The sequence below is a fragment of the Triticum urartu genome, chromosome 1A (genome assembly GCF_056163025.1).
Source record: "Triticum urartu cultivar PI428250 chromosome 1A, HENAU_Tu73, whole genome shotgun sequence".
Taxonomy (NCBI): domain Eukaryota; kingdom Viridiplantae; phylum Streptophyta; class Magnoliopsida; order Poales; family Poaceae; genus Triticum; species Triticum urartu.
Window position 1 is genome coordinate 400,408,452 of NC_141873.1, and position 25,971 is coordinate 400,434,422.

The following is a 25,971-nucleotide window of genomic DNA, read 5'->3' on the forward strand; positions in this document are numbered from 1 at the left end:
CAGGGCAAGCCTTGTTTAGATCTGTGTAATCCACACACATACGCCAAGTGCCGTTTTTCTTAAGACCAGCATCGGATTAGCCAACCACTCCGGATGAAAGACCTCCACGATAAACCCTGCGGCCAAAAACCGAGCTACCTCTTCACCAATAGCCTTACTCCTTTCTTCATTAAAGCGGCGGAGAAACTGCCAGACCGGTTTAAACTTAGGATCAATGTTAAGTGTGTGCTCAGCGAGTTCCCTAGGTACACCTGGCATGTTAGAAGGTTTCCATGCAAAGATGTCTCGGTTCTCACAGATGAACTCGATGAGCGCGCTTTCCTATTTGGGATCCAGGTTAGCGCTGATGCTTGATTGCTTGGATGAGTCGCCAGGAACAAAATCAATCATCTTAGTGTTTGTAGCTGATTTGAACTTCAACACCGGATCATGTTCCGTAGTCGGCTTTTTCAAAGAGGTCATATCTGCCGGATCAACTTGCTCCTTATAGAATTTCAACTCCTCCGTGGCACAAACTGACTCAGCATAAGCCGCATCACCTTCCTCACACTCCAAAGCGATCTTTCTGCTTCCATGTACTGTGATAGTCCCCTTATGACCTGGCATTTTAAGCTGTAGATAAACATAACACGGCCTCGCCATGAACTTAGCATAAGCCGGCCGCCCAAACAGGGCGTGATACGGGCTTTTGATTTTTACCACCTCAAAAGTCAATGTTTCTAACCTCGAATCATAGTCATCTCCAAAAGCCACATCTAAGGCTATCTTGCCCACTGGATATGCAGATTTACCAGGCACCACACCATGAAAAACAGTATTTGACGGTTTAAGATTCTTATCTGTCAACCCCATACGGCGGAATGTATCATAATATAGGATATTGATACTACTTCCCCCATCCATGAGCACTTTGGTGAACTTTTACCCCCCAACTTGAGGGGCCACCACCAGGGCCAAGTGACCCGGATTGTCAACCCGGGGTGGGTGATCCTCTCTACTCCACAAAATGGGTTGCTCAGACCAGTGCAAATACTGAGGCACTGCCGGTTCAATAGAGTTTACTGGCCTCTTGTGAAGCTTCTGATCACGCTTACACAAACTAGTAGTGAAGATATGATATTACCTGCTATTTAACTGCTTGGGATTGCTCTGGTAACCCGACTGCTGCTGCTGGTTCCCCTGATGGTTGTAACCTCCCTGGTTGCCTTGGTGCCCTTGATTGATGTGTCCGGTTTGGTTGCCTTGAAACCCTAAACCGGAACCGCCACCTCCGTAACCCGGCCGGTGGAAACCACCTCCTGAACCGCCGGGCGGGCCATTATCATACTGGAACATATTGGAGTTCTTGAAATCCCGCATGATATAACAGTCCTTCCAAAGATGCGATGTTGGCTTCTCCTTTGATCCATGCTTTGGACAGGGTTGATTTAACAGGCGCTCCAAATTGGGGCCTGAACCTCCGCCCCTCTGGGGCTGCTTGCCCTTACGGCGCTGGCCATTCTCCTGAGCATTGGTGTTAGCAACAAAGCCCAAGCTGCTGTCGGCCTTGCGCTTACCACTGTTCCCATGGCCTGCCGGATTATGCTGCTGACCCTTGGCGTTGCCGTTCTTCTTCCCTTTCCCCGGTTTGTCCTCCTCTGAGTCCGGGTCCTTGGTACTACTGAATCGGCGTATTTAACCAAAGCGGCCATGAGTGTTGACATATCATTGCAGTGACGTTTGAGCCTCCCTAACTTCTGTTTGAGCGGCAGAAAACGGCAATTGCCCTCCAATGTTAGTACTGCAGTATCTGCATTGATATGATACGATGAGTGCAAAATTGCTGAGACCCGCTTGACCCAATGGGTCGTGGACTCCCCTTCCTCTTGGACACAAGCGGCCAGATCCACGATTGACATCGACTGCTTACAAGTATCCTTGAAGTTCTGGATAAACCGGTGCTTCAAATCGGCCCATGATCCGACAGAATTAACAGGTAAGCTCTTTAACCAAGTACGAGTTGTTCCCTCCAACATCATGGTGAAGTATTTGGCACATACCGCTTCGTCCATATCCAGCATCTCCATTGCCATCTCGTAACTTTCAACCCATGCCTCTGGTTGCAAATCGGCGGTGTAATTGGGCACCTTACGAGGTCCTTTGAAATCCTTGGGCAGTCTCACATTACGCAAAAGTGGGGGTGAGACACGGCACCCCTAAGGAACTGAATACCACCCCTGGTTCTACTGAAGCGGTAGGGTGAACCGAAGTATGTTGACGCGCTCCGTGTCGAGTTGCTAACTCGGCCTCCCGACCCGCGCGGCCATGATCCACAACATCTTGCGCATTAGCACCTCCCCCTGCCGGGTTGTGTCCTCGCGGCGAATTACGGTGGCGTGCCCGGCTTGACACGGCTGGTTCATCCTCAACATGTCTGCTATAGCTCCTGCTCGGACAGGGAGTGGAATGAATCCTCTCGCGACTGCGTGAATATGCCTGCTACTGATTTAGCACTGTTTGAAGGAGATCTCTGGCTCGACGTGCCTCAATCGCGACTGGTGATTCGCCGTCGGTTGGGAGAGCTGCCAGGTGTGAAGCGGCGACCACAATATTGTCCAACGGGTTGGAATAGTGCCCGAGAGGTGTTGGTACATACTGTGGCACAATGTTGTTCTGACAAGGTGGGTCCATCGTGCGCGGTTGAACCGGCGCTCCTGTTCCTGGTGCCTCTGCCCGGTTCAGTACTGGCTGGTGACTAGCTCCTGCTCCTAGTGTGTTAAAGAGATTTCACGGTTCATAACCCGACGGGAGATGCAATCGGTACCTTCTTATCAGGACCTCTTCGGAAGCGTTCTGATCCAGCCTAATCCGGTAGGCCTGTGCTTCCAATTCAGCCCGTTCTATAGCCATCCTAGCGTTCTCCGCCGCTAGGTCCACTTTAGCCTGGGCTATATAATCCTTTACCTTTGCAATCTTCGCGTTGTGCTGATCCCTGGCTGCTGCATCCACCTCTGCAGCCATTAACGTTGCCAAAGCATCGAACAGGTCAGACAGGACCTGAGCCGGAGGCGGCGCAAAGCCTCCTGCCCCCGTCGGCGTGGCTGTTGTTGAACCAGAGAGCATTGCTGCAGCAGTTGATGAGTGAGGCGCCGACTGTGTACCAGCCATGAAGATAGCGGCCCGGTTTGGCAGATCAGGGGGTCCGGAATACTGTTGCCCTCAGATCCCCCACCAATCCGGCCATCTTGTAACTGATAGAGCGATTCGGTATCTCCAGAAGACTCGTCGTCGGAACAGACAACGGTTTCTCCATCGGACGCCGGTCCGTCCTCGTATTCTGCTCCATGGATAGCACCTACGAAGACGTGCTTCATCACAGGATGAACCGACGAAGAACTTGTACGCTGAGCCGTTTCGATGATGTTGGTGCAGGTGTCCGGCTCAGGGGTCGGTTCACCAATCTTGCCGATGAAGATGTGAATCCCACCAAAGGGGACCCGGTACCCATATTCAATTGAATCGGCCTCGGGACCCCATCCTGCGTTGTCAATGTAGAGCTTGCCGCGACGACTCTTCGTCATCCGGCCCACAGCGTATCCCTTGAGTCCATCAAAGCTGCCCTTCAAGAACTCGAAACCATCGTGCGATAGCCCCACGGTGGGCGCCAACTGTCGTGGGTTTGTCACGGTAGATGTCCTTGTGAAAGGACTTAGTCGTGGAGCCATCGCAACGGGTTAGCTTAAAGGGGTTAAACCGGACAAGGGGACACGGGGAGTTTTATACTAGTTCAGCCCCTTCAAGGAAGGTAAAAGCCTACGTCTAGTTGTGATTGGTATTGCTAGGGTTTCGAAGGCCAAGGAGCGAATCCGCTTTGTCTGGCTCTCGAGTTGTTGTCTGTCCCCTGAACCGCTACCGGGTCGTCCCCTTATATACATGGGTGGCGCCCGTCGGTTTACAGAGTCCCGAAGCTGGATCATAAACGTTTTCGATTCGGTCTCTACACTTCCTATCTTACAAAGCAGGTTACATGATTAAGCCGGTTTACATCTACAGGCCTTAACTCACTTCTGGTCCTTGGGCCTTCGTAAAGTGCCATCATCTTCACATCTTCATGGGCTTCTAATCTTTATAAAGTTAATCCGGCTACTCCTAGCCGGTTTACGTCCAGTAGTAATATCCCCAACAAAGCCTGTATTTACAAGAAAGTGAGTGGGAGCTCTGTAGCATTTCTAATATTATATGTGGATGACATATTGTTGACTGGAAATGATATAGAGTTTCTAGATACCATAAAAGGGCACTTGAATAAGAATTTTCAATGAAAGACCTCGGTGAAGCTGCTTATATATTGGGCATCAAGATCTATAGGGATAGATCAAGACGCTTAATAGGACTTTCACAAAGCACTACCTTGACAAAGTTCTGAAGAAGTTCAAGATGGATCAGTCAAAGAAAGGGTTCTTGCCTGTGTTGCAAGGTGTGAAATTGAGTCAGACACAAAGCCCGACCATGGTAGAAGATAAAGAGAGAATGAAGGCCATTCCCTATGCCTCGGCCATAGGTTCTATAATGTATGCCATGTTGTGTGCCAGACCTGATGTGTGCCTTGCCATAAGTTTGGCAGGGAGGTACAAAGTAATCCAGGAGTGGATCACTGGACAACGGTCAAGAACATCCTGAAGTACATGAAAAGGACCAGGGATATGTTTCTCGTTTATGGAGGTGACGAAGAGCTCGCCGTAAAAGGTTATGTCGATGCTAGCTTCGACACTGATCTGGATGACTCTAAGTCACAAACCGGATACATATTTATATTGAATGGTGGAGCTGTAAGTTCATGCAGTTCCAAGAAGAGTGTCATGGCGGGATCTAGGTGTGAAGCGGAGTACATAGTTGCTTCGGAAGCAACGCATGAAGGAGTCTGAATGAAGGAGTTCATATCCGATCTGGGTGTAATACCCAGTGCATCCGGTCTAATGAAAATCTTTTGTGACAACACTGGAGCAATTGCCTTGGTGAAGGAATCTAGGTTTCACAAGAGAACCAAACACATCAAGAGGCGCTTCAACTCCATTCGTGAAAAGGTCAAGGATGTAGACATAGAAATTTGCAAAATACATACGGATCTGAATGTAGCAGACCCATTGACTAAACCTCTTCCGTGGGCAAAACATGATCAGCACCAAGACTCCATGGGTGTTAGATTCATTACTATGTAATCTAGATTATTGACTCTAGTGCAAGTGGGAGACTGATGGAAATATGCCCTAGAGGCAATAATAAAGTTGTTATTATTATATTTCCTATTCATGATAAAGGTTTAATATTCATGCTAGAATTGTATTGATCGGAAACTTAAATACATGTGTGGATGCATAAAAAATATTGTGTCCCTAGTAAGCCTCTACTAGACTAGCTCGTTGATCAAAAGATGGTTAAGGTTTCCTAACCATAGACATGAGTTGTCATTTGATAACAGGATCACATCATTAGGAGAATGATGTGATGGACAAGACCCATCCGTTGGCTTAGCATATGATCGTTCAGTTTATTGCTACTGCTTTCTTAATGTCAAATACATGTTCCTTCGACCATGAGATCATGCAACTCCCGGATACCGGAGGAATGCCTTATGTGCTATCAAACATCACAACGTAACTGGGTGATCATAAATATGCTCTACAGGTATCTCCGAAGGTGTCTGTTGAGTTGGCGTGAATCGAGATTGGGATTTGTCACTCTGTGTATCAGAGAGGTATCTCTGGGCCCTCTCGGTAATACACATCATAAGAAGCTTGCAAGAAAAGTGACTAAGGAGTTAGTTATGAGATGATGTATTACGGAACGAGTAAAGAGACTTGTCGGTAATGAGATTGAACTAGGTATGGAGATACCGACGATCGAACCTCGGGTAAGTAACATACCAACATACAAAGGGAATTGCGTATGTTGTCATAAGGTTCGACCGATAAAGATCTTCATAGAATATGTAGGAACCAATATGGGCATCCAGGTCCCGGTATTGGTTATTGACCGGAGAGGTGTCTCGGTCATGTCTACATCATTCTCAAACCCATAGGGTCCGCACGCTTAACGTTCGTTGACGATATAGTATTATATGAGTTATGTGAGTTGATGAACGAATGTATTTCGGTGTCCCGGATGATATCACAAACATGATGAGGAGATCTGGAATGGTCCGGAGGTAAAGATTGATATATAGGACGATAGTATTTGGTCACTGAAAGGTTTCGAAAAGAACCGGGTATTTATCGGAGTGCCGAAAGGGGTTCTGGGAGGCCACCGGTAAGTGGTGGGCCTTATGGGCCAAAGGGGGGAGCACACCAGGCCACAAGGGGGCTGACGCGCCCCTCCACTCCCTGCCCACGCACCAAGGAGGGAGGGAGGGAAGGAAGAGGGGGCGCATTAAGGCAGCTAACCCCCTTTCCTTCCCCCCATGTTCAAATATGGAAGGGGGGCGGCTATGCAGGCCTCTAGGGTAGCCGTCAGCCACTTGGGGCGCCCTAGGGTTGCCTCCTCTCCCCCTCCACCTATATATATGTGTGGAGGGAGAGGGGCAACATAGACCACGACCCCCCAGCCGTGTGTGGCACCACTCTCCCTCTAGTTCATCCTCGGTCATATTTTCGTAGTGCTCGGCGAAGCCCTGCGGAGATAGTTGCATCACCACCATCAGCACACTGTTGTGCCGCTGGAACTTGATGTCGCTTGAAGCTACGTCGGTATTTCCCCAAAGAGGACGGGATGATGCAGCACAACGGCGGTAGGTCTTTCCCTCAGATATGAAACCAAGATTATCGAACCAGTAGGAGAACCAAGCAACACAACGTAAACAGCACCTGCACACAGATAACAAATCCTCGCAACCCAACGTGTTAAAGGGGTTATCAATCCCTTTCGGGGTACGACGCCTCAAGATAGGCAAACGGACGTGAGATAAATTTGTAGTAGATTGATAGATCGGATGCCAAATAAAATAAATAAGGAAAAATTGTAGCAAGGTATTTTTGGGTTTTTGGATTAATAGATATGAAAATAAAAACAAGAGAAAAGTAGATCGCAAAGGCAAATATAAGAGAAAGAAGACCCGGGGGCCGTAGGTTTCACTAGTGGCTTCTCTCGAGAAAAATAGCAAACGGTGGGTAAACAATTTACTGTTGGGCAATTGATAGAACCTCAAATAATTATGACGATATCCAGGCAATGATCATTATATAGGCATCACGTCCAAGATTAGTAGACCGACTCCTGACTGCATCTACTACTATTACTCCACACATCGACCGCTATCCAGCATGCATCTAGTGTATTAAGTTCATGGAGAAACTGAGTAATGCAATAAGAATGATGACATGATGTAGACAAGATCTATCTATGTAGAGATAGACCCCATCGTTTTATCCTTAGTAGCAACGATACATATGTGTCGTTTCCCTTGCTGTCACTGGGATCAAGCACCGTAAGATCGAACCCACTACAAAGCACCTCTTCCCATTGCAAGATAAATAGATCAAGTTGGCCAAACAAAACTCAAATATCGTAGAAGAAATACGAGGCTATAAGCAATCATGCATATAAGAGATCAAAGAAACTCAAATAACTTTCATGGATATAAAAAGATAGATATGGTCATAAACTCAAAGTTCACCGATCCCAACAAACACACCGCAAAAGAGTTACATCATATGGATCTCCAAGAGACCATTGTATTGAGAATCAAGAGAGAGAGATGAAGCCATCCAGCTACTAACTACGGACCCGGAGGTCTACAAAGAACTACTCACGCATCATCGGAGAGGCATCAATGGAGGTGGTGAACCCCATCCGAGATGGTGTCTAGATTGGATCTGGTGGTTCTGGACTCTGCGATGGCTGGATGAATATTTCGTCGACTCCCCTAGGGTTCTGGGATTTTTGGGGTATTTATAAAGCAAAGAGGCAGTCTGGGGGGCACCTGAGGTGGGCACAACCCACCAGGCGCGCCTGGGCCTCCTGGCGCTCCCTGGTGGGTTGTGCCCCCCTCAGGGCACCCCAGGCGCAGCCAGGGCCCGTTGTGTTCCTTTTGGCCCATAAAAATTCTCTGTAAAGTTCCGTGGCATTTGGACTCCGTCTGATATTGATTTTCTGCGATGTAAAAACACGGAAAAATAGGAACTGGCACTTGGCACTATGTCAATAGGTTAGTACAAAAAAATGATATAAAATGACTATAAAATGATTATAAAACATCCAAGATTGATAATATAACAACATGAAACAATCAAAAATTATAGATACATTCGAGACGTATCAGAACTCATCTACTACTTCGCCTGTCTTGCTGGGTCAAGAAGGCGAGGATGTCATCGAGCTGAATGTGTGCTGAATGTGGAGGTGCCATATGTTCGATACTTGATCGGGCGGATCGTGAAGGTGTACGACTACATCAACCACGTTGATAAATGCTTTCGCTCAACGGTCTACGAGTGTACATAGACACACTCTCCCCTCTCGTATCCATGCATCTCCATGGATAGATCTTGCGTGTGCGTAGAATTTTTTTTGTTTTCCATAGTGACAAGTGGCAGTAAATTTTAACATATAATATAAATGTTTCCTTACCAAATTCCACTCATCAAAGGCGCTTCACTCCCTGGCAACGATGCCAGAAAAGAGTCTTGATGACCCACAAGTGTAGGGGATCTATGGTAGTCCTTTTGATAAGTAAGAGTGTCGAACGCAACGAGGAGCAGAAGGAAATGACAAGCAGTTTTCAGTAAGGTATTCTTTGCAAGCACTGAAATTATCGGTAACAGATAGTTTGGTGGCAAGGTAATTCGTAACGAGTAACAAGTGTAATAAAGGTGCAGCAAGATGGCCCAATCCTTTTTATGGCAAAGGACAAGCCTGGACAAAATCTTATATAAAGCAAAGCACTCCCGAGGGCACATGAGAATTATCGTCAAGTTAGTTTTCATCATGCTCATATGATTCGCATTCGCTACTTTGATAATTTGATATGTGGGTGGACCGGCGCTTAGGTGTTGCCCTTACTTGGACAAGCCTCCAACTTATGATTAACCCCTCTCGCAAGCATCGGCAACTACGAAAGAAGAATTGAGATAAATCTAACCATATCATGAAACATATGGATCCAAATCAGCCCCTTACGAAGCAACACATAAATTAGGGTTTAAACTTCTGTCACTCTAGCAACCCATCATCTACTTGCTACTTCCCAATGCCTTCCCCTAGGCCCAAATCACGTTGAAGTGTCATGTAGTCGATGTTCACATAACATCACTAGAGAAAAGACAACATACATCTCATAAAAATATCGAACGAATACCAAATTCACATGATTACTTATAACAAGACTTCTGCCATGTCCTCGGGAACAAAAGTAAGTACTCACAAAGCATGTTCATGTTCATGATCAGAGGGGTAATAAATATCATTAAGGATCTGAACATATGATCTTCTACCAAATAAACCAACTAGCATCAACTACGATGAGTGATCAACACTACTAGCAACCCACAGATACCAATCTGAGATTTCGAGGCAAAGATTGAATAAAAGAGATGAACTAGGGTTTGAGAGGAGATGTTGCTGGTGAAGGTGATGAAGATTGGTCCTCCTACGATGAGAGGATCGTTGGTGATGACGATGGCTTCGATTTCCCCCTCCTAGAGGAAAGTTTTTTTTGGCAAAATCGCTTTGCCGGAGCCCTAGATTGCTTTTGCCCAGGTTCCACCTCGAGACGGTGGCGCTTCATCCCGAAAGCCTTGTTCATATTTTTTCTAGGTCAAAACCTCTCATATAGCAGAAGATGGGCACCCGAGGCTGGCCAGGGGCCCCACAAGCTTAGGGGCGCGCCCTGGGGGTAGGCCGCGCCCCCAGGCTTTGTGGCCACCTGGTGGGTCCCCTTCTGGTCTTTCTTCATCCAATATTTTTATACATTCCAAAATAATTCTTTGTAAAGTTTCAGGACATTTGGAGTTGTGAAGAATATGTATCTCAGATTTTCTCCTTTCTGGTCCAAAATTCCAGTTGCCGACATTCTCCCTCTTCATGTAAATCTTGTAAAATAAGAGAGAAAAGACATAAGAATTGTATCATAAAGTGTAATAACAACCCGTAATGTAATAAATATCAACATAAAAACATGATGCAAAATGGACGTATCAAGGACATGGACGCTCGTGCCGCGGCCCCACGACGCCAACATTGTCATCTGCAAGTGGCTCTTCAGGCACAAGCTCAAGTCGGACGGTAGCCTGGATCGCTACAAGGCGCGCTGGGTTGTCTATGGGTTCTCGCAACGGCCTGGAGTGGATTTTGATGAGATGTTCTCACCAGTGGTGAAGGCGGCTACCATCTGCCGTCACCGCCACGCTTGACTAGCCAGTGCACCAAATGGACGTGAACAATGCGTTCCTCCATGGTTAGCTCACCGAGCGCGTGTACTGCCAGCAACCAGCGGGGTTCGTCGACAAGCTTCACCTGGATCATGTCTGCCTCCTCGATAAGTCACTATACGGGATCAAGCATACCCACACGTCTGGTTCGCGCGGTTCACTGCCTACCTCCGTACCATCAGCTTCATGGCGGCCCGCTCTGATCCGTCGTTGTTCATGCCCCACGGCGACACTAGGGCAGCGTAACTGCTTATGTATGTGGACGACATCATCCTCACTCCTCACAGCTCCGTCGACGGCCCTCATCCAGCAGCTCCAACGACGCATGTTCGCTGAGTTCCCAATGAAGGATCTCGGCCCGCTCCACTACTTCCTCGGCATCAGTGTGAAGCAGAGCCATGCCGACTTCTTCCTCTCTCGACAGAAGTATGCTGACGAGCTGTTGGATCGTGCCAACATGGCGGCCTGCAAGCGAGTGTCCACACCGATGGATGCGCGCTCCAAGTTGTCTACCACTGCGGGCGCGCCCATCCGCGACGCCTCGGAGTACAAGAGCCTGGCGGGCGGTCTCCAGTACATCACTCTCACGCGCCCGACCTCGCCTACGCGGTCTAGCAAGCATGTCTATGCATGAATGACCCGCGCGAGCAGCACCTCTCGCTCGACTAGGCTAGGTTGGTGCATGCTCTCGTGGTGGCCTTTTTTGCATCACTTCGGATGACACATATTAGTTTTGTGAGAAGTATTAAATGACACAACAGTTAGAAGATCTGTCATCAAGATGGTGTTTAGAACATTGTTATATGTATAGGATGAAAATCCGAGATATTACCTTTATTGGTTGGAACCTATAGCGATAACCATCATCATTATATTGTTGAAGGCGTCGTCTTCGTGCCACTTTTTGTTGCGGCATTTTTTTTGATTCAACAACAAGGATGCAATCCTTGTGTTTAGCCGTCACATGTTGGAATTGGTGGCGTCGATGCGAATGTGTTATCCCTTTTCATAAAACCTTGTTGCGGAAGAACGGTGATCATTGTGTAAATGTTTAGATCATGTTTTGTCATAATTCTGTTGTGTATCCATTATAATTCGCTTTGGCCTTATTGCGATGTATCAACTTAAAAAAATTTGATTGCTTGCATCCAAATATGTGAAGGCCATAAGGTTTTGAAAAAAGTTATAGGTTTTCCCAAACTCTTTTGGGACCTGTTCCAACTTTTATTCTTGCTCACTGTTCATTCACATAGTAACATTGCATCCACCTATAGGAAAAAACGAGTATAATTGCTAAGAAAGAATTTTGTTGCTCGAAAAAATAGTTTAGCTTACTATATCCCATAACTAAATTCGAAAAGGAAAACGAAAAGAAAAAGAAAACACGGATCCCTTACTTATACCATGCGGTGCTGCATCCAGCTCCGCGTGAACCCATACTCCTCCTACTGTCCTACTCACCGTTGCTTCCTCCTTCCACGTGAGGCCGCCTCACCGCCCCCTCGACATCGCCTTACATGCACACGCGCTCCCCGGTGGCCGGTAGCGTGACGCTTTCTCGCTTCTCCCTCCCGCTTTAAGCCATGACTCTTGTTTCATCTGGAGGATCAAAACACCCGCTGTCTCTTTCCCTCCTCGCCCGCAGCTCCACCCCTCCTTCCTCCTTTTGTTTTCTTCTGCACCACTCCTTTCTTCTTCGCTTTCCGCCGCGGCATCGACTCGAGAGCAAAGGCAGATCTACAAGGCGGACATGATAGGCGTGAGCCACCCTAACATTTTAGACTGGCCTACATATGCCATTTTTTTAGAACTAAAAAATGGCATGTATAGACTGATCTATACTGATGAAAAAAGTATAGACCGGTCTATACATACCATAGGAAATTACATCAGGACCAGATAAAAGAAAGAGCCCAACAAACAATGGCATACTCGTCCCGACCCATCTCAGCTGGCTAGCCCAACAAACAACGCCCGCAGGGACACTGGGACAGACGCACCACCGAGCTCCTGCTCGCACCCGACCTCGCCGGCTCGCCGCCTGCCTCGCCGGCCTGCCTCGCAGGACGCCGACGCCCGTCGCCGTCTGCGTCGCCGTCGCTATACGCCTAGGGGCCGCCCCTGCCCGCCCGGCGCTCGGCTCTGCCGCGCTCCCCTGGCGCCGCTGCAAGCCGGCGCCTGCCGCCCAGTCCGCTCTCTGCCGACCCCGGCACTCGGCGGAAGCAAGCCAGCAATCCTGCCCGGCGGCCAGCGTTTAGCCCGATCTGAGGACTTGAGGTAAGTTGTCCACTGTGGCACTGCTCATTCCCCAATTTCTGATTTAGGGTTTGCTCTTTGCTGTCTATTGCATCAATCAGTTGGAAGAGTCAAGTCTACTGCGTTAACAAAACAACCAGACTTGCTACTCAGTACATGAGCACACAGTCCTGTGAACGCATACACATTAATTTTTCTACCCAGTACATGAACACCTGATCAGTGACATAATAATGATTTGTCTGATTGTTTGCCACTCTAACAAGTTACTGTAACAAATTAACAATGCCATATCGTCTTCTTTGAACTTCTCAAGGTATGTAGTATGTAGGCTTCTCTTATGCAAAATTGAGAATTTTAGTACGTCTGTAAGACCATATTGATCTATTTCTATGTGCTATTGGTAAATTAATTAGAATGTTGGCATGCCATATTTGTTGTCAATTTTTTTAGGTGGACCACCTTGTTTTAAAATCCTAGATCCGCCACTGCTCTGGAGTCGCCGTCGACATGAAGCCCTCGCCGCACTTCCCGGAGATCGGGAAGAAGTCCAAAGGTACTCCCCGTTCTCCAAGTCATGGTTCCACTGTCTCCCTTCCACTCCCGGATTGTTCCGTGCCGTTTTTTTCGAGCGATTTCTTTCTCCTCTGCGAGTGGCTAAAAACCAAGCTTCGTTTGGCGTGCAGATTTGATCCCCAAGGACCACAGTTTCAACATTGCGGCCTACATCTCATCTGGAGCGGTTCGTTCCCTACCTTCTCTTTGTTCTGATTTTGAGATTTCGGTGTTGCTGTTTGCGCGGTTAGGCTGGAGCTAGGGTTCCGGGCTCGAATGGATGAACAGTCATGAGGTCTCATCCTCTTGCCGGAAGCTACTTGGATCAATCGTTTTGTTGCTTGCGATGGTGCTGTTTGTAGGTATTGATGTTGATAACGGGAATGGGGGTTTACCTGATCGAGTTATTTTGCTTGTGTTAGTAGTACTGTACGGATTAGCATGACCAATGGCGTGGAGTACTGTGGTTCTATAGCTTCCCATATATATACTTCATTGAGTGGTTGTTTCATGTCCTCAGAGCTGCTGGGCTATCAGATGTAGCATGAAATCTAGGAACAGGCGTTGGTCTTTTGGTGGAAATAACGCGAAATTAGTAGTTCCCACATATGGTTTTTACGTCTATGGCAATGCAACATAGATGTCATTCCTAATTTGGTACCTTTGGGGTTTTTGAGGTTTGGCTCCTTGGATAGTTAACCACAAGACTCTTTGGTTGTTGATACTGTTTATTCCTTATGTTGACTGGCACCTATCTTCGTATATCGAACAATATGCTTTTCTAGATTGATATGTTTTGTACTCCTCTCTAATAGGATGTTATTGCTGCTGCCCTGCGAAAGCATGTCGAGGAGGAAGCTCGAGATCTCAGCGGTGAAGCTTTTCTTAGGTTTATGGATCAGCTCTATGAGCAGATATCTAGTTTATTGCAAAGTAACGATGTTTCTGAAAATTTGCTGGCTCTCCGTGCTATCGATGCATTGATTGATATGCCCTTCGGAGAAGGTGCTTCAAAGGTCTCCAAGTTCGCCAGTTTCTTGAGAAATGTGTTTGAAGTAAAGCGTGATCCTGAAATCCTAGTTCCAGCGAGTACTGTGCTTGGTCATTTAGCAAAAGCTGGGGGAGCAATGACTGCAGATGAAGTTGAGCGACAGGTATGTTATAGTTGGTTCTGATTTTCTTGAATATATGTCTTTCAATCTGCTAACAAGCAGTTTTTTTACAGATTAAAACTGCTTTAGGGTGGCTTGAGGGGGACCGAGTAGAGTATCGTCGGTTTGCAGCTGTTCTTATTCTCAAAGTAAGTTGTAACTTGTCAGCTTCCATAATCTATAGTTATTACAAGTTTTAATCAAGGTCATGATGGTAGACAAATTCTACGCAAAATTTCATTACGCTAAACTTGATAATGAGTTGTATTTTCTAATGTTAAGCACTACAGTGAATATGAGTGAGCTTATGATCTGTCTAAAATGTGTCCTTTTCGTATATATTTGTAGGAGATGGCTGAGAATGCTTCCACAACTTTCAATGTTCATGTTCCTGAATTTGTTGATGCTATATGGGTAGCACTGAGAGACCCCAAACAGGCTGTGCGTGAACGAGCAGTGGAAGCCTTGCGTGCTTGTCTTCATGTTATAGAAAAGCGGGAGACACGGTGGCGTGTACAGTGGTAAGCATACTTTTATCCTCACCTCTATTGCTGTATTGTATGAGATCAGCACTTGAAATAGCTTACTGTAAACTGTCTGGTGGTTAAGAGGATTGTTATGGTGTCAATGCTTCGTCTATTAAGCTCTTATTTGCACCAAATACTGGGACCCATGTTTATTTACTTGAAGGGGAGCCTTGGCGCAGTGGTAAAGCTGTTGCCTTGTGACCATGAGGTCACGGGTTCGAGTCCTGGAAACAGCCTCTTACAGAAACGTAGGGAAAGGCTGCGTACTATAGACCCAAAGTGTTTGGACCCTTCCCTGGACCCTGCGCAAGCGGGAGATACGTGCACCAGGCTGCCCTTTTTTTAGTGATCACTCATCCACTCCACTAAGTTTAGGAATAACTCCTTGGCCAAAATTGCAAATTGAAACTGATATCAAGCCTTTGGTAACTTCTTACATTCAATCCCATCCATGCTCCCCACTAACTACTCTTATGACTAGCTAGCATTTGTAGCCTCAACTGGATCACTTAAGAGTTAAGACTGCCATTTTCTTACTCTGTTAGTCAGAATTTGACGAATTCACTTGTTAAGCATCTTGTTGATGGTTGATGTATCCCATCTTCTAAGGATTAAACATATGTTGCATGATTGCATGGGGTTCAATCTACCATTGGGTCTAAAGAAGTTATATATTGCATTTGGTTGTAAGATTACACATTGTGTCCCTCAGCAACTATTTATGCTAGTTTGTTAGGAACAATGTCCAAAGCACATCGCGGTCGTTTATTTGTTGCAAAGCACTGACCATATACTTCTGGGATACCATTTTGCAATGTGATTAATCTGCATGTTGGTCATTGGTCTCTTCAGCCAACAATTCAACTTCTCTGATTAGTGATGAGCTGAGCCTTTCTCTTAGTATTGCAGCAAACCCAACTCTGATTTGCAGTTTGTGTACCACACCACCACTGATTTCAGTGTGTGTAACTCTGCTCTCTGTAGTTTTTGTAGAAAACAGTAGCCAGACTAGTCAGAACTAAGTGGCATGCTGCTACCTTGGTGACTTGACTCGACTATATGAGCTAAGAATATTGCCCTTTTGTCTATCTTATTTTTTTCATGATGTTATGTTACCAGGTATTACCGCATGTGTGAAGCAGCACAAGTGGGACTTGGCAAAAATGCTTCTGTTCATAGCATCCATGGCTCATTATTGGCTGTTGGAGAATTGTTGAGGTAACTTGAAGTTCATTTTGCAGTGATTTCCCCCCGGAAGTTTGTCACAATATTCATAGTGCCGCAAGTTTTTTTTCTTATGGCTGTTTGCTAGTGTACCATACTTTCCTGTATTTCTTTTACTATGGAACACATGTTTTAACTTCTGGCATTTATGATCATCAATATAGCAAAACAGCATCAACCCCTTTCTTTTTCCCTTGTGGCAACAATACACAGCTTTGCATACTCTGATTCTGTTGCATGAAATATTGCAGGAATACTGGGGAATTTATGATGTCTAGGTACAGAGAAGTGGCTGATATAGTCCTCACGTACTTGAAACACCGGGATCAGCTTGTTCGTCGTAGTATAACATCTCTTCTTCCTCGAATTGCTCACTTCCTGCGAGACAGATTTGTGACCAACTACCTTAAGGTTTTCCCCGCTGCTAAATTTCTTGAACTAAACCATTTTCTTCTCTTTTGCACCTTATATGATTCATTTCTTGTATCAATTTTTTCTTAATTTTAAAGTTATAACAGAAACACAATAGTTTGAAAACCATGCAAGCTTGACATGCGTTGTTCTCATTCCCAGATATGCATGGAACATATCTTGTTTGTTCTACGTACCCCGGATGAGCGTGCTAGTGGGTTTGTTGCTCTGGGAGAGATGGCTGGTGCTTTGGGTGCAGAACTTGTGCCCAGTTTGCCCTTAATTACCCCACTTCTGCACGAAGCAGTATGCTTCATAACCCTTTTGTACTTTGGTGTTTACTTGAACTTTGTCCTGCTTAATGGCGCGTTTCTGTTCGCAGATTGCTCCTCGCAGAGGACGTCCATCTCTTGAGGCTATTACTTGTGTTGGAAGCTTTTCAAAAGCCATGGGTCTTGCAATGGAACGCCATATTCGTGGTGGGCTGCTAGATGCCATGTTTTCTGCCGGTCTTTCTGATAAACTTGTAGATGCACTTGAGTCTATAAGTACCAGGTATTGTTTCTTGGTTTGAATTCTCTTGCTTTATTCTGTCCTTGGCATGAAAACATTACCTCCCCATTTCCTACAGCATCCCGTCTCTACTGCCAACTATTCAAGAGCGTTTATTGGATTGTATAGCTCAAGCACTTCCAAAGTCATCTACGAGGTCCGGTTCTACTGTTAATCGAGCAACCAGATCCAACAGTTTGCAGCACTTTGTGGATTCTAGTGGTCCAGTGCTTGTCCAACTTGCTCTGCGTACCCTGGCAAACTTTAACTTTAAGGTTCGAAATGCTCCACTGAGCTGTGTGATTGTCATCATCTTCGGGCTTTAAATTATGTACTGGTTTCAGGGTCATGAGCTCCTGGAATTGGCAAGAGAGAGTGTCATCCTTTATCTGGAAGATGAGGATAGCAGTACCCGAAAAGCTGCTGCGATATGCTGTTGCAGATTAGTTGCACACTCTCTTTCTGCTTCGTCTACTTCACAGTTCAGTTCAAATAGGTCAAATCGTATGGGAGGAGCTAAGCGCCGTCGTCTTGTAGAAGAGGTTTGTCTTCAACTTCATCATGTGTTCATTAATTATCTGATATGCATACTGAAGCTATCCTGTTTGATGCTTATTATTAGTACTTACTAGACATGCCTGCTATAACATGTATTTTTGGGAAGAGCTGAGATAAATGCTTTGAAACGAGTTACTAATAATTGCATGTGCAATTGTTTCGTTACAGAAGCCATAGTCACAGATAAAATCCAAAATCTCAGTTTCTATGCAAGCATGTTCTGAAGCACGCCCTTCTTGATCAGACTTAGTTATTCAATATAACAGTCAAGCATGTCGTGAACCATATCTTTCTTGATTGGATTTTTATTGAAAATTCGTTACACGATACTGCTTCAGCTTGCCACATTAAATACCATATCTAAACTTCGGTACTGCCTACACCACCCTTTGTTTTACTACTTCTGGTAACATCATACATGACTTCTTGCATTTGGGGTGAAGCTAATAATTTGTTGAACCATCATGCAAAATTCTGCAATTGGCATAATATTTTTTTTACTCTGAACTATTAGCTGAAAAAACTGAAGCAACAATTTTTTAACACAGGTAAGCTGAAATTAACCATAGTTCATTAATGAATTTCTTGATTTTGTATTTTCCAGTTTGAAAACATAAGTTGACCTGGTAATAGCGTTCTAAAGAACCATATAAAAGATTCAAGCCTTCGGCGACCATATATCTATGTTACTTTGAAGTAACTTATTATTTTGCTCTACAACACATGAGCACCTGTGCCTTAGCCCTCTTAAGAAAAAACATGTCAACAACTATTGTGTGCTTACTGTGGAACCTCATCATAGCCTTGGCCAGCTCTCTCCCATAGTCCCATAGTCCCACCACACATGTCTCTTATCTTTGTGAAATGGCTATTTCTAAGTAAAAAGCGGACTTATATTGTGAAATGGAGGAATTGACTAGTTAGCCTTATGGTGTAGATAACATATTAGAGACAATTGACTAGTATCAATTGGTACATGTTTTAGTTTGAAACGTAACTTGCATGGTAATGTAGAATGCGGGAAACTGAGTTAACGTCTCATAAGATATGACATGGTAGACGGCTCCTACCATCTTTCATTGCACTGAATATGTTAATTTATGCATGCATGTCTGCATACAATTTACAATTTAATCATGAATGATGATTTTTACACTGAATGAGTAAAGTTTCTCATGTGGAACTGTAGTATTTATAAACATTGACATGAAGCAAACCATGTATGAGAAGAGGATAGGCGTGAAAGGGTAGAGGAAGTAGTTCGCATCATATATGGCACAGTGGGGAACTAGGATATTTATACCTGTTAACATATTTCATGATTGTTTAAGTTGCCCCACACATGTTATGGGTGCGACGATATGCATTTCCACAAAACAAGGTTGGGCAGACAACATGATACATCAGGTAACAATACATGAGGATCAGAAGAGCAGCAAACTCGGTACTACCATGGCATCAGAACATTGAGAGCCTCTACTCGCCATTGCCCATAGCAAATCACTATGTACCTAGTAACTGCATTACTGTCTTTATTAACAAATCATCAGATGTACTCTATGTTTTTAAAGCGTCCCTAAGGCGACGCCTAGGCGTCGAAGCGCTCCCCCTCTGCTTTGGAAAATCGACCGCTTTGGGCGCCCCCTCCTCCCTAAGGCGGTAAGGCGTCGCCTTAAAAACATAGGATGTACTTAGTTACTGCCTTACTAGACAACATCAAGTGAGCAGATTAGGAATCACTAAATGTAAATGGAGCAGAAGATTGAAACTGGCCTAACTGGAGGAGGTGGTGGGTTCGTAGAGTGGAGTTCAGAGGCTGCATCGACTAGGAAGAATGGGAGGGAGGAGGTGGCACAATGGCTGTTGGAGACGGTGGTGTTGAGTGAGTGCGTCGGGTGGAGGCAAGGGTTAGTTTGTTGGGTTAATACAGAATGATTTTGCCTACACACAGAAAGGACCTGCAATCAGGAGCTTGTCTATTGACTGACCAGCTGTGTGATAGTCACTCATGCTTAAGCCATCGATCCCTGTCGGTTACACATTATTTTTAGATTTGGACTTGGTTCATGGGGGTTGCACACTTTATATTGTGTCATAGGCACTATAGTGATAATTCCTCTGATGCATTTTGGTTGACATAGTATTGATCATGTCATTCTTGTTATATCCCTCTGCAGATAGTGGAAAAACTTCTTATTGCTGCAGTTGCTGATTCTGATGTTGGTGTTAGGAGTTCAGTCTTCAGGGCTCTGTGCCGCAATCCGACTTTTGATGATTTCTTGGCCCAAGCTGACATCCTGACTTCAATTTTTGTTGCCTTAAATGACGAGGTACACTGTATGGCGTGTTTATCAGTTACCATATAGAGTAGGCTATTAGACACTTATAGATATGTTACCAGGTGCTTTTGGCACATTTGTTTAGTTTGTTCTTATTTTTTCTTCTTTTATGAAAGTATTTTTTGGAGCAGGGACATTGTGAAAGTAGTGTTTAAATACCACATCTTTGCAAGCAAAAAAGAATAGTCCTTGGTTATTATATCCATGCTGAGAAATATCTACATTAGGATCCGGATATGTTGTTGTTCTCTTTGCACTATTCCAGTTCACGTTCCCTTCATATATCTGTTAGTAGCAAGTAATTTCTAAACATTATATGACCCTTGCTATTGCTGACAATTTTTTTCCTTGCTCCATGCTTTAGGAGTACGGCGTAAGAGAATTGGCAATTTTAGTTGCAGGCAGATTGTCTGAAAAAAACCCTGCATATGTACTGCCTGCCCTTCGTCGCTATCTTATACAGTTGCTCACTTATCTTGATCAAAGGTTTGTAGCATCTAAAATTGTTGTGCTAATAATGATCAGTGCTGGTTTCAATTCATATTGTGTTACTACAGGCTCATGCTTCTAAATATCTTTATGCTGTCTGCAGTATGGATAGCAAGTGTAGAGAGGAAAGTGCTAGATTGTTGGGCTGCTTAATTAGGAGCTGTCCACGGCTAATACTTCCTTATATTGCTCCAATTCACAAGGTTAGTAAGACATGAGATCATTTACACTGTTTCTTGTGCTAGCCTTCCTACTTCCATGTTTTCTATCAGGCGCTGGTGGCTAGACTTTGTGAAGGAACAGGACCAATGGCCAATATTGTGCTTGCTGCGGGAGTGCTTGCCACTGTCGGGGAACTGGCCAAAGTGGTATGTCTTTCTCTATCATGTGATGTTTGGTTCATTTTAGCCCCTCTACTTTTACATAAGTTCAAATTGGTCCAATCTTGTCGTGTAACAATGGGTCCAACCAGGACTTCTGACTTGTGATGATTTGTGTTCTGCGTGATAGGGTGGTTTTGCAATGAGGCAATATCTTCCTGAGCTAATGCCTCTGGTTGTGGATGCTCTTTTGGATGGAGGTTCTGTGAGCAAAAGGGAAGTCGCAGTAGCAACCCTTGGACAAGTTATTCAAAGCACAGGGTACATGCCTTTTTTTGTCTTCTCGCATTTGTGTGCATATTGAGTTGCATGTCTCAAATTCACAACATGACATCAATTCTGTATCACAAGATTTTCGCTGTTAAAATTTTCTGCCTGTCCGTTAAAGTTTGTTATTGCTTGTTCTTATTGGTGTTAGCATATTTAGCGTTGTTTCCTACTCCAAACTTGAGGTTTGAAATAGTAATCGTGACCTTAGTTTTAGAGAAAAAGAAAATGTGAGTATTCACAGTATTTTGTTAGCAATATAGTATACCTATGTTTTTAAAGCGTCCCTAAGGCGATGCCTAGGCGTCGAAGCGCTCCCCCTCCGCTTTGGAAAATCGACCGCTTTGGGCGCCTAGGCGTCCAAAGCGCCCGCCTAGGCGTCGCCTAGGCGCCAAAGCGCCCCCCCTCCCTAAGGCGGTAAGGCGTCGCCTTAAAAACATAGTAGTATACTTCCTCCATTTCGGTGCATAAGGCATGCACATAGTTCTAGGTCATCAATTTAACTAGCTAAATATGTATTATATGTAATAAAATATATATATTGAGAAACTGCATTCACATATGAATCCAGTGATATGCTTTTGATGACATATAACACAATTTTAGTTAGTCAAATCGATGACCTAGAACTATGCACATGCCCTATGCACTGAGACGGAGGGAGTACAATTCATGGGCCTCTGCAGCGACAGACCATGAGAAATGCGGAACCACCTTTTAGTTGTGCCCCTTTCAGCCTTGCCTAACTGTATAAAAAATTAAGCATCCAGTGGACCACCGATGATGACCTTGGTCAAATAGATGCGACGAGGCTGAACTGTTTTTTAGCAGCATTTCACCATATCTAACAGTAGAACTCGAAGTTTTTTTTTTTACCATGTTCCCCTGATACCGAGCTTGAGCTTGTTGTCCTTCAGATTCAAGGAGGAGCTCTAGGCTCCTCTTGGTAGCTGGATTGACTCTTTATATTAACCTCCTGGCTTGTATATAAACTGCTCTCTGTTTTTAACTCTTTGTAAATATCTCGGTATATACCCCCCTCTCTCTTGTAAATATATACTATCGGGGCCTTCCCTACAGTTTTTTTGTAAAGAAAGAAGACATATGCCAATCCTAGGTTTGATGGGCCCATGAGCCAAGCCGTCCTATAAACATTACATTCGTAACACTCGGTAGTTATAGAATCATTGTGAGCCCCCCTTAAAAACTTCACTTTCTTGGGTGGTATCTTACCCTTTGTGTTTGGTACAACTACCTGCTCCGCTTCCTGCCTTGCGGGCACACATGGCTCTCAAGTCTTGACCCTTGATGATAGTTTGCTAATATGTAAAAATAAAAACTCACCAACAGGGCATGTGCCTTTTTAAATTAAGAAGAAACAATGAAGGCACATACCCTGCGGAGCAGAGGGCTCGCACGCTGGTGGTGGTCTTCGCACACACCCAGGTGCGAGGCGCTAGCCAACTGGTGGACGCCCAGTTACTAATGTGGAAGATAGCTGCGTTATAACGTCCAAGTACTTGTTTTCATATATGTTGTAGAGTAATTAATTTCACTATGTATGTATTGCCATGGCTTGGTCATCGCTTATATTTTCTGATTTTTCATGGATGGTCATCAGCTATGTTATTGCTCCCTATAACGAATATCCTCCGTTGCTTGGCTTACTCTTGAAGTTGCTGAATGGTGAATTGGAATGGTCGACTAGATTGGAAGTTCTGAAGGTATTTATTTGGCTGATGCGTTGCTGTTTCATGAAAAACAATTATAGTGCCCTTGTGTTATAAGGTGATATATTTTACAGGTTTTAGGGATTATGGGTGCGTTGGACCCTCATGCACATAAGCGTAATCAACATAATTTACCTGGTCAACATAATTTACCTGGTCAACATAGAGAGGTTCTACGTCCAACAGTTGAGACTGCACAACATATCGTTTCCATGGAAGAGACACCAACTGATTTCTGGCCATCTTTTTCGGCGTCTGAGGACTACTATTCAACGGTATGATTTTGTGTTACCTATGTTGGAAACAGGAAGGACCCTTGTGTTAGTCCCTTTAACCGTAATTCTCAATTGCCAGGTTGCAATTAGTTCTCTCATGCGAATTCTCCGAGATCCTTCCCTTGCAAGTTATCATCAAATGGTTGTCGGCTCTCTTATCTTCGTTTTTAAGGTAATATTTCTATTTTGAATAATTTGTCCTTTAGACTATGTTTCTGCATTATCACTTTAATAATTTTTTTGTGTTCTCTGTGATACATTTGGATCTAGTCAATGGGCCTTGGCTGTGTTCCCTATTTACCAAAGGTGAGACTCATTTTCTCTACTGTACTGCAACTCTGCAAGTTCTATGCATTTATAGTAGTCATGTTTCACCACAATACTGTCCAGATATGATCCACCATCTCTGGCTGACTGGAATACTCATGCATGAGACATTCTATTTCTAGCTGATACTTTGGCCATGCATGGCCTTGAGTTGTTAGCTTTCCAAGGAACCGTAACTGATTTGGGTCAACAACCTGTTTGTTGCATCAACTGAAGTCCTTCCACAACCAAATCATGAATTATGTGATTTGGGGAGTTTTAACAACAATGTCAAATTTCAAGCTTAATTGCAGGATAACCTTTTTTATGTCATGAGAAAGTTGTACCTAGCAAGTTTCTTCAAACAGTATCAGTCGTTTTTCCCAAGATTTCCTGTGATCTCCATTTCTCCAGTTATCCAAATTCTTGATGGGTCCCAAGATCATTTATTGAACAGATAAAGTTTTCATCTGGTTGAGTGAATCACAACCAGAAAGCTAAACAACCTTTGTAGTTCCAAGCTTTCAATATACCCCCTTCATTCCAAAGTATTTGAAGTTCCAGATTTGTCCTAAATCAAATTCTTTTAAGTTTGACCAAGTCTCTAGAAAAAAAAATATCAACATCTACAACACCAAATTAGTTTCGTTATATTTCATGAAATAATTTTTTGTTCTATATACTCGGTGGCGCTAAACTAAGCGCCCACGCAAATCCTCTAATCATATTCTCCGGTGCTAATTACACGGCGTGCCGCTCGCGCAGTACAACCCACCACCACCTATCTGTAGCATATGAAGGTAAAACCAATAGTAAATATGGTAACGGATATAATTTTTGTTACTGCTGCAGCACGCCAAACCTCTGCCTGGCGAAACTATTCCCTAATCACGGTAAAAATGCTAGCAATGAATGGTTACGGAATTAAATTTCTTTACCAGATTCCATGCACCGCACAAGGCACAACGCGAAAGTGCCCCACGGCTCCTGCTACTAACCATGGTAAAAAAGACTGTCATGTATGGTAAAAAAAGGGCACGGCAGCCCGGTGCACATAGCTCCCACTTGCGCAGGGTCCGTGTAACGGAAATAAAATCATTACAAGGTGCCACGCACCACTCCATGGTAACATTACCAGTCCCGTGCGTAAGCCTTATCATGCGCTCCTGTGGTAGGTAAAGTCAACCAAACCAGCAAATTCTTTGGTTTGATGGTAAAAGGTTTCTCCCAATGTTGTAATGATCTGTAGGTAGTTACGACTGATGCATAGGATAAGAAGTTGGTGGTAAACCTGATGAACACGGTAATAAACAGGTAGGATTTTCTAGTAAAAAGTGCATGTGCACGTTCATGAGCGACGGTGTAAATTGGAACTCACATGCAGTAGTTATGTGTACATGTGACTTTCCAAACTTAAGTAATATTACCATAAAATGTTAAAGATCTTACAGTAATGATGCATAGCTCTTTACGGCTAGGCCTAATACTACTAGCATATAGGTTTCCAGTTGATATATTTGTACTAGTAAACATGGCATATAATGGTAGTAAAAAATTAGAGCAGAGGTTTGTTTTCTATGTACCACAATGGTTTCATTCTATAGAGATAACCTTTTACTATCAACTAGCATTGACCTAGCAGTCGTAGCCACAAGGCTTATTACTATTGAGGTATGGCTTGATTACTATTGAAGGCTGCCAGATTACGTTCGATTAATCAAACGTGGGGTGGTTATGTGTGCATGAATCAGGAGACCCATGTTGGTTTGGGTAGAGCACGGTGGCTCGCGTGTGGCGGACCAGCGCGCAGAATAATTTACTTTGCGCTCAGGCTCACTTTAGCGGTGCTATATATATACCTATATATATGTATGATGTTATAACTATTAGCACATTTTTTCTGTAGACTTGGTCAAATGTATAGAAGTTTGTTTGACTTAGGACAAAGCTAGAACTTCAAATAATTTGGAACGGAGGGAGTATTAGGGTTAGATATAAGGCAATTGGGTTGGTACTGCTATGTTTTTGTGTGAAAAGATAGAATACATGTTAGAGTTGCACCTTTTTTTTTTCTGAAATACTTCCTCTTTTGACTGGAAGGTTCTCCCTGAGCTATTCCGCGCCGTTCGTATGTGCGAGGACGGTGGTTTGAAAGAGTTCATAACCTGGAAACTCGGGACATTAATATCTATTGTTCGACAGGTAAGATGGCCCTTCTAGTGTTACCCTTTCTCTTCATTTCATTCTTCGAAGATTTTTGCTGTTGCAATTGGTATCCAGCGTATCTCATCAGATTTACTTATTTCAGCACATTCGGAAGTATTTACAAGACATACTGTCTCTTGTCTCCGAATTATGGACTTCCTCGTTCAGCCTTCCTGCACCAAAGCGGACTATACAGGGCCCACAGGGTTCTCCAGTAATAACACTTTTCCTCTGTTGTTATGTTCTGTTGCACACCTACATTTTCTAATTTCCCTAGATGAGGCATAATGGCATGCTTACATGGGAAAGAACACAAAAGGCAAACAGTAAACTGCAATTTTTTTCT

General features: G+C 44.3%; 1 protein-coding gene across 1 annotated transcript in view; it reads left to right on the forward strand.

Annotated features, from left to right (window-relative positions):
• Window positions 1-12,324: 12,324 nt before the first annotated feature.
• TOR (target of rapamycin) overlaps window positions 12,325-25,971 on the forward strand; it is a 29,881-nt gene continuing 16,234 nt past the window's right edge. Inside the window, exons 1-23 of the mRNA XM_048679858.2 lie at window positions 12,325-12,677; window positions 13,110-13,212; window positions 13,343-13,398; window positions 14,027-14,365; window positions 14,437-14,511; window positions 14,711-14,883; window positions 16,009-16,107; window positions 16,365-16,524; window positions 16,687-16,830; window positions 16,907-17,079; window positions 17,156-17,351; window positions 17,421-17,618; window positions 19,812-19,964; window positions 20,338-20,459; window positions 20,566-20,665; window positions 20,735-20,830; window positions 20,973-21,103; window positions 22,731-22,833; window positions 22,914-23,114; window positions 23,194-23,286; window positions 23,385-23,420; window positions 25,521-25,622; window positions 25,729-25,839. Of these exons, the coding sequence (XP_048535815.1) occupies window positions 13,167-13,212; window positions 13,343-13,398; window positions 14,027-14,365; window positions 14,437-14,511; window positions 14,711-14,883; window positions 16,009-16,107; window positions 16,365-16,524; window positions 16,687-16,830; window positions 16,907-17,079; window positions 17,156-17,351; window positions 17,421-17,618; window positions 19,812-19,964; window positions 20,338-20,459; window positions 20,566-20,665; window positions 20,735-20,830; window positions 20,973-21,103; window positions 22,731-22,833; window positions 22,914-23,114; window positions 23,194-23,286; window positions 23,385-23,420; window positions 25,521-25,622; window positions 25,729-25,839 (2,907 nt within the window). The 5' untranslated portion in view covers window positions 12,325-12,677; window positions 13,110-13,166. The remainder of the gene's footprint in view (window positions 12,678-13,109; window positions 13,213-13,342; window positions 13,399-14,026; window positions 14,366-14,436; window positions 14,512-14,710; window positions 14,884-16,008; window positions 16,108-16,364; window positions 16,525-16,686; window positions 16,831-16,906; window positions 17,080-17,155; window positions 17,352-17,420; window positions 17,619-19,811; window positions 19,965-20,337; window positions 20,460-20,565; window positions 20,666-20,734; window positions 20,831-20,972; window positions 21,104-22,730; window positions 22,834-22,913; window positions 23,115-23,193; window positions 23,287-23,384; window positions 23,421-25,520; window positions 25,623-25,728; window positions 25,840-25,971) is intronic.